The sequence below is a fragment of the Lolium rigidum genome, chromosome 2 (assembly GCF_022539505.1).
Source record: "Lolium rigidum isolate FL_2022 chromosome 2, APGP_CSIRO_Lrig_0.1, whole genome shotgun sequence".
NCBI classification, from domain to species: domain Eukaryota; kingdom Viridiplantae; phylum Streptophyta; class Magnoliopsida; order Poales; family Poaceae; genus Lolium; species Lolium rigidum.
This window is the reverse complement of record NC_061509.1, coordinates 36,528,700-36,545,462: the sequence shown is the minus strand read 5'-3', so window position 1 is coordinate 36,545,462 and position 16,763 is coordinate 36,528,700. Positions and strand designations below refer to the sequence as shown.

Genomic DNA, 16,763 nt, shown 5'->3' with positions numbered 1-16,763 from the left:
GTAGATATCCAGCTAAGCGATATTTGCTCTAGATTTATTGCGTTGCACCAAATATATTAGATATTGGGAATTAATTTCAGTACAATTAATGTGAGGCGTTTCCTCCGAGCAGTAAATGTGCAATAGTTGGTGTGGCTCAGCCGGGGTAATTTTACACATTTTCCACAATTTGTTTTGCAATTTGCATATTTGCCACAACATATGTCACTGACATGCAGTGGTCAAAGGGCAAATTTGCAATAAAAAATGTAAAATGTGGCAAATTTGCAAATATTCCGGCTCAGCCAGCTAGGGTCACCTGCTGCTGCCTGACGTGACGGCCGAGGCGGCGCGGGGTAAAAAGCAGAGGCAGAGATGCGGTAAAAACGGCTTCTTTCCGTCGCCGGCTCAAAACCCCGTCGCCGGCTCTGCCGCCTCCGCCACAGCGATCGCGCGCAAACCCTAGGCCACGCCGTCGCCGCCGCCGCCGCCGCGACGATCGGACCCTCTACGCCCACGGCATTCGCCGCCCGCTCCCGGAAAAGGTACGTCTTCACCACCCCGCGCCGCCCGGCCGCCCGGCCGCCTCCTATTCCGTCCGCGCTTCTCCTCTTCCCATCTCCACGGGCCCGCCCGTCGGCGCGCCTTCCGCGCGGTCGTGGGGAGGGGAGCGGCCGGGAGCTTAGGGTTCGGCCGGCGGCGGGGGGACTCCTCCTCTGCTCGGATTCTTGGGGTTTTTGTCTTCCGCCGTTCTCGATTTTTTTTTTCCTTCCCCGTTTCGAAGCCAAGATTGGGGTTTTGTTCCTGGCCCGGGTTCCTGATGCGAATGCGTGATCTTTGACGGAAAGTTTCTGTTTTGTGAGTGTTTGATGTAGAGACCAGGGCGGCGGGATGGGCAACAGCAGAGGGACGGCGAGAGGAGCGGTCGGAGGCAGCAGCGACACGGGGAGGGAAGACGGGGTTGCCGGCACGCCGCGTGATTCCGGAGGCTCCGCGGCCCGGGAGACGGCGGCGAGAAGCGGCGCAAACGAGGCACGCCCGCCCTCGCAAGGAGGGCCAGGCGAGCTGGGTCCGAGGAGCCTCAGGTCCGGAGAGGGGTTCCCCTGGCATTAGTCACGGAACGAAAACTTTCGTCAACAAGGGGAATGGGAACGCTGGCAGCACGGGGAGGGAGGACACAGGCACACAGCGTGCTCCTGGAGGCCCCGTGATCCCGGCGCTGGCGGCCAGAAGCGGCGCAACCGGGGCTGCTCCCCGCCTGCCGTCGCGAGGAGGGCCGGGTCCGAGGGGCTCAGGTCCAGGCCGGGAGAGGAGTTCCACTGGGCCAGGGAATGTGATGAGTCCATGCTCCGACCAGCAGCAGAGTGGCGCGGCGTCAGACACGGTTAAGAACAGTGCTTCAGGTTCCCTGTCAAGAGATTCAGACAGGAGCGCTGGCTCTCGGAATGGCGCAGAAACACCGACGAGTGAGGGTGGCAGGAACGGGAACGCTACCAGCTTGTTGAAGAAGCGGAAAAGGCTCAGCAATTCGAGAAATTACGTGAATTTATTCAAGACGGTCAAAAGAGCGAATGACGCAGGTATCGAATCCTCTTATGCTGTGCCTTTGGTATATCTACTTAGGGGCCGAGTGTTCCCTTCCTGTGAGACAATCAGTTTTTTATGGCTTATGTGGGCTTTAAGTGGCACTTTGTTACCCAGTTGCATCGTAATCATGGGGTTTTCTTGTGGTTAGGAACTGCTTTAGGCTTAGTGGGGAATAATATAATGAGTACAACACACAAGCCAGACATCATTGACTGCACCATGCTCCATGCATTAAGGAAAAGGGTTAAACTTTACAAAGGCATTATGTCGCAATCTAGTTAAGGTTTTAGGCTTCAAGGTGGGAGACCGTGCATTAAAAAAAACAGCGAAGTCTTTTTAGTTAGTTGTGGTTTTTGGCTTAATGGTGGGGGCATATCTAGGGCACCATCATTTAGGTGCAAGCATACAAAACAACTTCTGTTACCAAATCAACATGGGAATTTCCAATCATGCGTTATTGGATAGCGTGATTGCATTCTGGTTCATGCGGCTTTACCTATTAGCTGTACTCCTGGTCATTTAGTCTGCACTAATTCATCTGAATACTATCATACCAAAATTATCCTTTACTTTCCAGATGTAGCCGTTGCTTCTCCTGACAGAGTGGGCAAGGAAAACACTTCAAGTGGGCATGTCGCAGACAGCAACATCTCTAAGCTACACAAAGGTAGCAGCTTAACTGAGAACAACAAGAGACATTCAAGCGATGCTGCATGCAAAGTTTCCAGAAGTCTTGGTTTTGGTCTACATGAAACTTCAGAGACAAGAGTTAACCAAGATTCTGTACCGGTTTCAGAGGTTTGTCTTCTACTGTCTGTATTTCTTTTTAATCAGCTAATGCCACGTTTTTCACTCTCTGCAAGTTCTTGGTAGACTTCAATGGCATTGGTTGCAGAATCTGTCTAATGTTGCTATACTTATTTCTTTGCCTCCATGTTACTGGCAGAGGGTTTGGTATACTGGAAAAGTTAAGCACTTAGGTGTTGGTACTTGTACATCTAATAAAAACATCTCCAAGCTACATAGATAGCTATTCGTTAGTTTCTACAGTGTTCTGATTCTGCTCTCATCTCATGTACCTTGGAATGTGCATCAGGCAGGACCAGTGTTTTGAATAGCGTGTGGTGCAAGCATAGTGGCTGTGTATTCTCTTGTAGCGAAACTCTTGCCGTATTTGCAAGTTTGTTAAGCACTCAACTCCATCCATCTTACAGTAGAATACTGAAGAATGGAGATATATAAGTAAACGTGATTAAAATACCGAATGTAAAATCTAGCATCATGAATTAATAGTTTTTGTTCTCCTATGAAGGTTGTGGACCGATGCGTTTTTCATTTCCTCTGTTATCTGGTTGTCTATGTGCATGTCTCGGATATGGATAGAGATTCGTAGTGACAGATGGCTAGATAAGATGACCGAGTATTAAGGCACAAGCATGTTAAGTGCAATTGCATGCATTGATTGCTCATGATAAATGATGTGCATATGCTTGGGAAGATTCAACATGCCAATATATGTCCTGCATAGAGGCACCACACTGCAACATCCAATCACCAACAGCAGTTATATGACCTGTACTCCATGGGAAACCATTTGAAACAGTGACCATGACTAACTTTTGTTGTCAATTCTTGTAGGTACAGCCGCGTAAACCTACCGATGTGCCCCTGCAAAATATAACGGATGAAAGCAGTCTTCCAGGGAAGGCTAGAAATCGATCCACTGCCCCTGCAAGGTGCTTTGTTTGTCATAGCAAGAATCGTTATTTTCAACTCAGCCTTTGCGGCTTATTTGATACTAGGCAGTTGGGTATGCATTTTGAATCCATACTGATTCTGTGTTAAACTTGCCATCTTGCAGACAAAGCTGTTTATCATCATTGCAAAGTGTGCCAGTATCTCTTGTTCACTGTGAAGAGGTACCACACTTCAACTATAACTCACAAGTACTTTGATTCCTTTGGCAACATCTTTATATGCACTAACTCTCCTGCCCCCTCCATGATGTGCTTTCATAACTTTATGCATCAACGGATGTGATATCCAAACTTTTTCTATGTATTTCGTTTTGATCAATGTTTGCTCTTGGACATCATGTTAGATCAAGAACACACTTGGAGATGGTGAACCTATTAGCGTTCAGAAAGAAGTTTCAGCTTCAGGACATAGCAAGGTGATCCCATCTGATCAAACCGATGGTAACTCCAACATATGTGTTGCTTGTGGAACCTCAGGAACTCTTAGGTAAGTTGATTCATTTTTCTTATGAATGTCAGTATTAAAATAGTCGTGTAAATGAAGCCATTTATTCAGGATAGCGTAAGAACGAATTGTTGTGATTTATAAATGAAAAACCATCTACCCTTGCTGAACTATGCTAAAATTGCGGGTTTCTCTATTCAAATAGAATGTACAGCGCTGTATGCTCTTTATTACCCCATGGGTCCAAGGACCTGCTCTGAATTTTAGTTATGCTGGCTATGTCTTCTTCAGTCATTTTGTTACAGAACCATGCAGTACACAGTATGCGTGTTACCCTTGTACTGAATTCTGTTTTGGCTTCTATGATGCCAAATCTTACTGAATTCTCATCCTGAAGAACATACCAGTTTTTACTGCACTCAAAGTATTTATGGATTCATGCATATTAAACCCCATATGTATACTTTGGCCTTGTTCCATCATGAGGAATGGAGGAATGTCATGCCGTGTGATGACTGTGCGTTGAAGAATGTTCGAGTGCTGGACATGGTTTTGCTTTCTTCACAGTTTCACTTTCCACATCTCCAATCTCTATGATCATCTGCTTTTTGCATTTTTTGTTAGGTGAGTTATCATAATATGTCACCCATATTAATGGTTGTATGGATGGGTATAATCTCAGCCGAACACCAGGCTAGTAGAACCTACAAAAAAAACTTTACTTAATTTTAGAGTGGGTTTCCTAAAATGTCTCGGAATCAGATAACCTGTTTTATGAATACCAATTAAGTGCACATGTAAATCCCCTGTTCTCTTGTACTCTTGCATGGTAAGAGAACACATGATCAAAACATGTCATCTGATCTGTGTGTTTTATTGATGTTCTGCGTACACTTTTGTCCATCATGCACAACACTTCATGTTCTGATACATATGTATTCAATTGATAATAGGTCTTGTGATGGAAAAGGTTGCCAAACTAGATACCATATCTCTTGTCTGGATCCTTCCCTGGAATATTTGTCTCCTGGAATTTGGTTCTGTGCCAGCTGTACAAATAAGAGGTTCCAGTTTGGTTTACATTCTGTTGTTGATGGAATAGAGTCGGTCTGGGATGTCCAGGAGGCTGAGGGTAAGTACAATTTTTCTTCTGGCATGAAACAAGCAGTTCTTCTGCTTCCAAATTTATTACCTCTATTTATCGGTTCTATGTTTGTAGGAATGCAAAATAGCATGCTTTATTTTGTTAAATATAAGAATCTGGCGCATGTCCATAATCGTTGGGTTCCAGAAGTTGATATCAATATCACTCCTGGAGGTCCTGATCTTCTTTCCTTGTTTAACAAGAGGAATCATACTGAAAAGGTGATTAATTTCTTCTTTCCTTATTTTATTTTGCATACGAGAGATGATTGCAAAAGAACCGTGCTGATGTTTTCTTTTAACGATTCTCCAGGCAATTTGGAAGGAGGAATGGACTAAGCCACACCGCCTGTTAAGGAAGAGGCTACTCACCCCCCCAAAATTAGCTGATGATTTCTTTTCCTCATCTGGTGTTAAATACTCATATTGTACTCTTGAATGGTTAGTGAAATGGAGGGGTCTTGGCTATGATCATGCAACATGGGAATTAGAGACTTTGCCCTGTTTATGTACGCCTGAGGCTGACCAACTTAAAAAGAACTACAAGAACCGCCGTGAAGCTGCAAAACAATCATCTATCCCTACACAAGCAAAGGTGTGATGGGAAAACTAATTTTAATGCTTTTCTTGTACTCCTAATATTGTTTGCAATCCATGCAGGATACAAGTATGATAGGGAGTAGCCTGGCCAGTTTGAAAATAATAAACTTCGTGGAAATGTAACATCATTTATTAGGTTATATACAACATTAAGATTGTCGATGTTTAGGATGATCCATAAACTAGCCACCAAAAAATTGAAAACTGAAAGTCAGGTTAACTTGTTTGCTAATCCATAAAAAAGGTTAAGTGCATATTAACTGCACCATATTATCTTTCCACACCTTTTTTTCACCTAGCTGTATTGAACTATCACAGCATTGATATTATAGTACGTCTATTCTCTTTGTCACATGTTAGATATATTACCCTGTGTGCTTAAAACCTACTATACATATTCATGAAACTGCTAATTTTGTTCTTCTGTGGAATTATTACTTGTCTTTACAGGTTAAGCAAAGCTTGTATCAGAAACTTGAGAGATTACCAGATGGATGCCATTCTGATTTTGACAATGATCACTTGTTTTCTATCAATCACCTCCGAGAGTTCTGGTACAAATCTCGTGGCGCTGTTCTTGTTGATGATAAGGTAGGAATAATGCAAGTAGCTTAGTTGCATTAGTCTTAAAAAAGGTCAAGAAACAAGCCTTCTATTCAAGTTTTCCACCCATATACTTGTTTGTAGTAGTTATGGCCACTGGCAAGGTCATATGCTCTAGTGCTTCCTTACATGAATGTAAGATTGTACTGTTATAACTACATCTCTTGCAGTTGTACTTGGTTATTTTGAACTCCTTCCTGAATAAAAAGGACACCGTGTTAACTACCATGCAGGAGTTTGTAATAAAGACTGTCTTATTCACAATGTCTGTATTACCTGACGTCAATCAACCCATCCTAATTGTCACAACTCCTGCTTCTCTATCCTTATGGGAGGTTCAATTCAATACCTTGGCACCATTTATCAATGTTGTTGTGTATGAAGGAGGGAAAGACACACTCAAATTAATTCAAGGTCTGGAATTCTATGAGAGCGGAAGCTCTATTATGTTGCAGGTTCTCTTATCCCATGCTGATGCTATCTTAGAGGTAAGTGCCAACTGCTAAGTATCTCTTTGCTAGTCGTGGCAAGCAAATGCTGCTTACCAATCAAGCGCACATAAATTGCACAGAGCCACCTGGATCATATTGGTGTCATTGGTACTAGTTATGACACTCCTAGCTCTGTTAAGCATATGTTTTTCATTTTATTTGATTCTCTGCCATGGCACAGGATATCGAACCTATATCACGCATTGGTTGGGAGGCAGTTATAGTTGATTATTATCAAAAATCAACCTTACATTATCTCGAACAACTGAAGCAGCTTTCCACTGATTTTAGAATGTTGCTTGTGAGCTCCCCAATTAAGGTGCCTATCACTAGATCTTGCCTGTATAACTGCTTCTGTGCCACAAATAAGCTGTGCTGAATCTTGTTATTTTGCAGGACAATCTTCCTGAGTACATGAAACTCTTAGATTTCCTTAATTCCGGAGAGCAAGAAAATGGCAGTTGCGTTGATACTGCTGATGCCCTTGTGATGTCAAAAGTAAACTTCAAAAGTCATATTGCATATGAGCGCCAAGCAGATTCTTCAAAAATATCTGAGCACTGGGTTCCTGCTTACATTTCACAAATGCAGCTAGAGATATATTGTTCCATACTTCTTTCAAATTCATCTATCCTCCAGTCAAAGATGAAAAGTGATGGCTCTCTTTGCGGCATTATTATGTCTCTCTCAAAGGTGTGCTTTGCAAACATATATACAGCTTGCATGATAACAAGTAATCATTTTATGTGCAATCTGCAGTGATGTACTTTTCTTCTTCTGCGAAGTTACTGAGTTTGATCTGTTCTTGTCCTTATGTTATAGTGCTGTGATCACCCCTACCTCGTTGATGAATTCCTGCAAAATTCGCCTGTCAACAATCACGATCGTACTGATACAGATACCAGAGTGCAAGCATGTGGCAAACTACTGCTTCTTGAAAAAATGCTTAAGGAGACAAGGAACAAGAGGATGAGAGTCATTATTCTTTTTCAAGTGAGATACTCATGGCATTACCCTCTTTACTTATTACCTATATGTGGCAGGATGTACTAAATCTCAGATCTATGTAGTTGTTTCATGTTATACAAATAGTTTATCGTCTTGGAAGGTTTCTTGCTAGAGAGATTTCCTTATTTGACACTACTTCAAGTTGCAGTTCCTTATTTGACCCTAGGAATTTTTTTCTTCCCTATTTGACATTCTATTTTCATTTCTTTCCCTATATGACACTCTAGTGCATTTTAAGCACTAACAATGTTAGCTAGGGAAGTAAGATGAAGTTTTTTCGCTGGTTTAATATGTGACCATTTTTTTACAATAAACTAGGTGTTTTCTATTTAAACTGTTGCTCCATGTTAAGAGCTATTTTTTTCTGACCAACCGCATGTATCAGTGCCTTACCAAGCCGTGAGGAGTTCACATGGAGTTTCAGTGTCGTGCATACATAGGAATATAGGATCAACACATGTCCGTGTGCGACGAATCCAGCACGTATGGCGTCAGAAAAAAATCCATCCATCCAGAATGGCTAAACACGCGCAGCCGCATGGAGTGCCCTTAATTGCCTTTCTTCTTGCACCAAATCGTTCCCTATTATTCTATACTTGACGTGCTAATTGCTCTGACCACCTGAATAAAAGACCGACAAACTTAAGAACGCCTCAATCAGGTGCTTACACGCTTCAGGAATACAGGTCGTTGCGAAGGCACGTAAACCAACTTGGCTGCTTCTTTGTCGTGACTGGGAGGGAGACGGCTGGGAGAGGTCTGGGAGATGGACGGCTCGGGCTGGACCCTGCCGTTTTGCCCCTTCTTTTTCCCAGTTTCATTGTCGATTGAGCCAGGGGCACATCAGTCCAAAAAAAATAAAAGATAAGGATAGGAGCTAACAGAATTGACGGCAGTATCATATAGGGGAAGAAACAAAAATAGGATGCCAAATAAGGAAGATTTTTTTTCTAGGGCCAAATACGAAACTGAAACAGTAGTGTCAAATAAGGAATTCTCTCTTCTTGCTATCTATTGTATAACCCTGATGGTAATCAGTAATCAACCAATCAAGCTTCTGAATATTGTTATACAGTATTCGTTCAGTCATACACTTAAACACCTAGTAGTGATTAGGTGGGCCCAACTGGTCCAGTTATGGGCCCTAAACGGTAATTGTACGGTAACATGTAACGGGCACCTGTTCCCTTTTATGCCATATGATATGATATGATATGATCTCAGATCTCTATTTTTTGAACACTTGGTGCCTATATTTGTTCAGTCATACACCTAGACACCTAGTAGCTACTGTGTGGCCCTAACTGGTCCAGTTATGGGGCCTAACGGGTGATTATACGGTAACATGTAGAGGCACCTGTTCCTTTTTATACCATACAATCTCTGTTTTGCGAACACTGCTGCCTATAAATTCCTTAGAAGCTGGATAGGTATAATTAATGCTTGCATCTTGCCTTGGTTTCAATGGCATGGTGCTACAGAAAATTTCATATGTTATTTATGTTAGCAGATATTTACATGAATGAACATGGGGACCTGCAGAAGTATTTTTTCTTATAACAATTTACTAACAATGCAGAGGAATTATGTATGACAATTTCCTAAGTCTGACATATAAATCCCATCTCACATATTGTTCCAAACATGTTTCCAGATATTGGTCCGGACTTGTTCCCTTAAGTACTCATCACACTTCTTATTCCTTTTTGAAGTATTCCCTTTGTGCTATTCTCGGGAATTTGTCCCTTTGGCAACTTTCCTTTAATTTTCTCAATTTACTAATTCAGCAGTCTGTTTGGGGTGTTATGGCAGTCTGGTGTAGCAGGTGGAAAATCAATGGGTGATATACTGGAAGGTGTTGTTTGTGACAGATTTGGCCGCGAGTCATATGAGCGTATTGAAAGTGGTGCACCATTGTCAAGGAAAAATGCAGCGTTAAACATGTTCAATGACAAGACTAAGGGGAGATTTGTTTTTCTGATTGAAAGTCGTGCATGCCTCCCAAGTGTTAAGCTGTCATCTATTGATGCTGTTATCATATACAATAGTGACTGTAACCCACTAAATGATCTGAAGGCTATTCAAAGAATCAAAATAGAGTCACAGAAGTATCCAGGCATTTTTCGTTTATACACTCCTTTCACCATGGAAGAGAAGCAGCTTGTGCTTGCAAAACATGGCATGCTTATTGGTAACTACAAGGATACGCCACATAGTTTGGGCCATTCATTGATCAGTTGGGGTGCATTGTATCTTTTCACAAGATTTGATGAGCTTCAGCATGATAACTATGCAAGTAGAAGTTTTGAAAGTGATATAGTTATTCTGGAGTTATTAAAATTAGCCACAAATGTTGAAGACATCACTGAATTCAATTGCACGTCCATATCGAAAGCTAATATGAGCGGGGAGTTTTATTCAAGAAGCATTGTTTTAATAGGCGAAAATGTGGCAATGCCTGCTTTGGATGGAGATCCATCTAATTTCTGGTTAAATTTACTGGAGGGGAAATCCCCTCGCTGGAGCAATATATCTGAGCCAGAACAATCAAGCCACAGGATGGTACAGAACACAGAAGAACCAGCCAGAGTTCCCGCTGAAGAAGCCAGTGAAGCCAGAAGGAAGCGTAGAAAGGTTGATGGAATCACAGTCCCATTTTCAAAACGTTCATCTGACAACAGTTATGATGATATATTACCTAAAAAATGTTCTACATTGAGCCCCCATCTTCAACAACTTGCTGACACACACCAAAAAGAAGGTATCATGTTTGTGTCAACAACACTCTGCTGCAGATATGCATATTACATTGTTCTGATATGATTTTGTTCTGAAGGGATGAAAAAACTGACCACACCAAAGAATCTTCACGTTCAACTTAAGCAAGAGCTGTCAAAACTAATTAAGGTGTTACAACTGCCGGTATGCATTTTCTTAGCTCTTCCATCTCCTCTTTGTTTTCATTATGATACACTATTGACAGAATGCATCAAAATAACATTTATTCATGCTCAGAGTATGTTCCGCTAATGTACAAAATGTTACGCAAAGTGCACAAAAAATCCTGCATGCAAAAACAAACTGTCTAGTTCAGACATGCTCATCCACATTTTCTGCAATTTTATCTGATATGCCTAATGGTTTACATTTTTTTAGACCCACATGAAAGTTGAAACAATGATTTAGGACTGAATTGGTTCATTTGATTTTTTAGTCCTTGGCTCTCTCACTGCTTCATTGTGCTTGATCTGACATGCATTTTGTATAAATACAAATGTAGGATAATGCAAGACTTCAGGCCGAACAGTTCTTTGAATATTATTTGAAGAATCATCTAGTTGTACCCGAGCCAGTGGAGATATTGCACGCGTTCAACATGGCCTTGGTAAGCACCCATACAATTTTTTTAATGTTTTTGCTTTTCATGTTTATATTTATCAAATATGCTTATGTTCTTTGATTTTTTCATCAGTGTTGGCGTGCTGCTTCTCATGTAAATTATAAGATAGATCGCAGGGAGTCAGTTGCCCTTGCTGAAAAAAGCTTCAATTGTGAGTACAATGAAGCGCTTGCGGGATTGATCTATACGAAATTAAGGACCCTAAAGAAAAAATTCCCGAATAGAGCAGGTGAAACAAGTATCAAGGGTCAACCAGTATCAGCAGAGGACACCCAGCTTTCATGGCAAGAAACCTCTACTAACTTGGAAAATGACAACATGTTCCAAAACAAGGAAATTGATCTTCATGGTAATTTCACAAATGGTGCACCTCAAGAGGTCTCATCTGTTGCTGATGAAACTCGCAAAGAATGTCATGTGCCAAATGACGAGCCTCCTAATATGACTGTGGAGAAAAACATAGATTTCATTGACAATGTTTTCTCCTTAAGAAAAAATAATATCCTTTGCAAACAACAGCTTGAGATATCAGGTTTAGTGACACACAGGCAGAACAATGTCATCAGACTGAAAGAAGTTTGCAAGTTAGTTCTGGAACATATTCGTAGAAGTCACATCGATGAAATGACCAGGATTGAAAAAATAAAGCTGACTGCTCAGTGGTTCGCTATGCTCACGTATGCATTTTTGGAGCACATGAAGCTCCAGCATGACAAGCTTGAGGGACTGCAGTCTGATACATGGTCTTCAGAGTGTGAACTGAAGGAAAAGCTCCACCAGGTAGCAAAATCAGGCCAATTAGATAAAGACTTTGACCGGCATATTGCTCTACCTGACTCAAACTTTGTTATGGAAGAATTCATCCATCTTAAGGAACAGAATGATGAGTATCGCATTGCTGAAAGTTCTGTGTCAGATTGTCAGCAGTCATCAAATGACGCATTGTCGATGGAGATTACATTAGTACAAAGTGAAGCTTTGTCAGATCCCATATCTATACATGCAATGGAAAATGAGCCAGTTGAGACTTCTGTGGGCTCTGGCGGGGGGCCAGCATCAGAAGCCGTTGATTTTGAAGAAAGCAATATCCAATCTACTTCTGATGGCATTATTGCACAAAGAGCTGGCTGTTCATCAAGTACTATTCCTGCAAATGATGATTCCACCGGTCAGGTATTATGTTGCTCGTTTTTAAAATGCATTATCATTGTCATATGCTGATATGAGGGCATAAGCTTCTTTGTTCTTGACATCTGGACTACAGAATCTCCTTATGTGGCATGACATTTTGCTACAGAAATGATTGTACACCACCATTTATTTGGCTCGTCCAGATTGTACTGATGTGTATGCACCCTATTTTCTTTTCCCCCTCCTGTATTCCTGATGTGCTCTAGGCATTGAGAGTGATATATGTTACCTTCACAAGAGTATTCTTCTAAGCAATTAGCTCTTTCGTTTGGTGCAGAACTTTTCAAAGTTGTGCAGTTGGCATAGCTAGTATTTAAGTAGTAGATTCTAGAACTTGGCACATAGTTGTCCTTTATCCACTGTTCATAAATCACCAGCATGTCATGCTTTGCATTTTTGTGTTTCCTCGTACTATTATACTCGACTTATTTATGTGTTCATTTATCACTATTATCAGGAATCCTCAACCAGTGAGTGTATAAATACTGAACATATTGAGATAGACAATATTGCTAAGCCAATTATGTTGCCGGGAGGTGCAACTTCCCTTGTTAAGGGAGTTCACGCAAACAATGATGACATTCTTCACGCAGATGGAGTCCACTTGGAATCACCAAATTTGACTTCTTCACAAAGCCTTGCAGCCTTGGTGGGAACTCAAGCTGTTCTATCATGCATGCCTCCCCAACAAAGCACAGATCTGTCAGCTCAACAAACTGTAGCACCTTCACAGTGTCCACCTGCTGAAGCAGAGCAGACAGGTTTGTCGGGCACACAGGCGGTTCAGGTTTTGCAGCCTGAAATGCAACCATCAATCTTACTTTCGGGTGCTCCACCTCAAAGGACGCACCCTGATGACAGGAGCCAAGCAGGTTGTCAACTAGATAGAGCAACTGGACTGTCAAAGGGAGGTGCAGCAACTTCTCACCATTTAGGTGATGTCAGAATGGACGTCCAGGAAAAAGATGATGGCAATGTAGTTGCTGATCCAGTGCTTCCAGAATCTCCAACTTACCCTGCAGATAGCCCAGTCACCCTACAAGTGTCTAAGGAAGTTGAATCCCACATCTGCGAACCAAGTATGGCTGCGAAACAAAGTTTGGCAATTTCGCGGCTTCCACCAGCTGAAGCAGAACCGTCAAATATATTAGGCACAGAAGCAGCTTGGAATTTGCAGTCCGAAGTGCAATCATCAACCTCAATGCAGGATGAACCTGCAGAGGGAGAGGATGAACCTGGGGCAGAGGATGAGCCTGAGGTAGAGGATAAACCAGTGGGCATGGTGACAGCCCATGATCTCCAGTCCGAAATACAACCATCAGCCTCAGTGCCTGCTGAACGAAGTACATGTCTGCCTGCCCAACAAAGTTTAGCAACTTCACGACATCCACCAGCAGAAGCAAAACAGGCAGATATATTAGGCACAGAGCCAGTCTGCGATTTGCAGCCCGAAGTGCAACCATCAACCTCAGATGAACCTGCAGAGGCAGAGGATGAACCTGAGGTACCTGAGGAAGAGGATGAACCTGAGGTACCTGAGGAAGAGGATGAACCTCCAGAGGCAGAGCGAGCAGGTACCTTGGGTGCCATAGCAACTCAGGATTTGCAGCCTGAAATGCAATCATCAACCACGCATGTAGAACCTTCACTGGATCCACATGCAATGGTAGACTCGGCAGGCATGGTCACAGCTCACGATCCCCAGTCCGAAATACTACCATCAGCCTCAGTGCCTACGGAACAAAGTACAAGCCTTCCTGCCCAACAAAGTTTAGCAACTTCAGGACATTCACCAGCAGAAGCTGAACAGGCAGAGGCCACATGCGATTTGCAGCCTTCACAAAGTGAAGTGCAAGTGTCAACCACAATGCAGGATCAACCTACAGAAGGAGAAGCATGTATCTTGGGCGCCATAGCTGCTCGGAGCTTGCAGCCTGGAACACAACCATCAACATCAGCGCAGAGTGCTCCTTCTGAAAGAACCTATCTGGCTGGCATGCCTGTGCTACAAAGTTATAGTGTAGAACCTTCACTGGATCCACATGCCAGAGCAGAATCAACACATACTTTGGGCTCACTGATAGCTCATGATCTGCATACTGAAGTACATCCATCAGGCTCAATGCAGGATCGACCTGCAGAAGGAGAAGGAGCAGCTATGTTAGGTTCCACGGCAGCCCAGGATTTGCAGCCTGAACTGCAATCATCAACCACAGTTCATGTTCCACCTGAAAGAATGCACACTGAAGAAAGGACACAAATTGGTTTTCAGCCACATAGGGTACCTGCTCTTGAGCAGCCCACCCAACAACATCCAGTCACAAGATTAGTGTTTAATAATCCAATTCTTAGTGACGAACCGCTGAAAAATGAGTTGGACAGGTTAATGCATTGCAACAATGTGCTTAGTAAAGACCATGAACATAAGGTTTGCTTTTTATTCTGTCTGTTATCTGTTTTTACTGTGAATTGTCTGTGCTAGTTGGTCAGTTTTTTCATTTCTTCCTTGGCTGCACCTCTATTTTTCAACAGAAATCACTACTTCTAATAGAGTACAACCAAGAAATAGAGAAGATAAAAAAGAAGTATGACTTCTTACTTCAGAAAGAAGATTCCGCTTATCTTCACACCCAGCGTGAGCTTACTGATCTCTACAGGAAAGTGTTTGTAAACAAATCACTAGCTGATAATTTTCAAGGGATGTTCACACCATCATCTGCAGCTCAAGGTATGCAACTAAACATTACTAGCATATCTCGTTGTTTTCCAAAATAATATTCTGATGATAAGTTCATAACTAGTCTTCACCATTTAGCTTTGTTTAATGCATATTTTTCAACTCCACTATTTTTGTTTTGATGGACCTATAATGTGGACCATGTTGTTCTTGCATGATTCAATCTACCAGCGTCTTGTGTATATTTGGGCGTCTTATATGGTGAACATATTATATCGTGATCTCTTAGCAGTGTCATTCTCGCTATTTCTGGCTTCTTTTCCAGTAATGCCATGCTAGGTGGTTGCGTTACATTGATCTTCAGAAGTAAAAGGGCAATTTAGATCTAGGATCTGTTCTGTAGTCAGGTGAGTAATGGTTTGTTTTTTCCTCGTGCAATGCAGGGAGATCGACGAACCCTGTAATGGAGCGACAATTTGATTCTTCAGCGGCTCAGACTGCAGCATTACCAGTTATTTCCTCATCAGCCATCAGACCACCAGGATCTTATGTCCGACCTCCGTTTGTGGCTGAAGCATCATCATCATCATCATCATACAGCAGCTACGGATCCGCTGGAGCACAACCAAGTGCTGTCCAACCACTATCAGCCTTAGCCAGCAATCTGTATAGAAGAACAATGTCACATGTTCCTCCGCCGCATCTGCCTCATGGCAGCTACAGATCTGCTGCAGACCAACTGCGTGCGCCCTCTCCTCATCTCCAGCAGCCGAGGATACCCTCTCAGCATGCCATGCACACGGACCAGCAGCAGCTTCCTGCTACCAGTACAGCGGTTGCATCATTGGGACAGTATGCCCCTGCTATCATGGGAAGCTACGTATCGACAGTTCCACAGGGAGGCGCCGTACTGAACTCCATGGACCCAAGTTCAGCTCACCAAGCAATGCTGCCACCAGCATCAAGCTCACGCCCAGCTCGCCGAGCGTCCTCGCTGCCACCTGGCCGACACCCAGAGTCCATGGTCAACTTGCAGCCATCTAGTTCAAACCCCATCTTCATGCCAGCCCAGCAGCAATCACCATATCCAAGCATGGCCTTGGGCGGCACCTCAGGTCCGCAGAATGCAGCGCCAGGAATCCAGCAGCACAGAGGTGCTCGGATAGCCGGCGTGAATCACAATCAGCCTGGCTCTGAACCGGCGTCGCTGAACCCGTATATGCCAGCTAGGTTCGGCCTGGGTAGCAGTCCCACGGACACAGCGGTGGTGTGCCTTTCTGACGACGAATAGTCCGATGTCTTGCTGACTTAGTAGCCGCCAATCTAACGCCTCTCGCATCATCATCTATGTAGCGAAGCGATGGACAGTTGCAAATGAGGGAGAACATTGCACCTGTTGAGAGAACATTGTACTGATGTTATTACAAAGTTTTGTGTAGTGCCAGTCTTCGTAGCAAATGTCTGACAATTTCTTTTCATGCGAATCTGACTGGCCGGCAGGTTGGCTGACCCTTTGTTAGCTTGAGTCTACCATGCCAGGGTTTTCCTAATGTCTGGTGACAATCTTAATATATACTCCCCTCGTTCTAAAGTAAGTGTGCAGATTTGTCTGGATTTGCATGTATCTAGATACATTTTAGTTGGTAGATACATACAAATCTAGAAAAGAATGCGACGCTTATTATGGAATGGAGGGAGTACCCGTATTGTATGGCTTTGTCAGATTTTTCTTTTTTATTTCATATGTTGTATTCTACTCCTGCTTTTGCTGCAATGAGGTTGGTTGGTTTCACTGGGAAATGAAATAAGCTGAGCTGACCTGTACCGGATCCGATCTGGTACAGTTCGTGCTGTTAAAATTGACATGCAGAGGTGTGGTATG

At 43.0% G+C, this 16,763-nt stretch overlaps 1 protein-coding gene across 1 annotated transcript; it reads left to right on the top strand.

Annotated features, from left to right (window-relative positions):
- Positions 1-870: 870 nt before the first annotated feature.
- LOC124689514 lies at positions 871-16,361 on the top strand. Its single transcript, XM_047223033.1, has 21 exons — positions 871-1,011; positions 1,121-1,559; positions 2,144-2,364; positions 3,205-3,302; positions 3,428-3,485; positions 3,668-3,810; positions 4,722-4,900; positions 4,988-5,133; positions 5,225-5,506; positions 5,962-6,102; positions 6,348-6,602; positions 6,787-6,924; positions 7,002-7,298; positions 7,428-7,598; positions 9,426-10,374; positions 10,450-10,535; positions 10,894-10,998; positions 11,086-12,186; positions 12,662-14,632; positions 14,737-14,932; positions 15,325-16,361. Exons 1-21 carry the CDS (start codon positions 871-873, stop codon positions 16,170-16,172), a joined length of 7,965 nt encoding a protein of 2,654 aa, XP_047078989.1. The 3' UTR covers positions 16,173-16,361.
- The last annotated feature ends 402 nt before the right edge of the window (positions 16,362-16,763 follow it).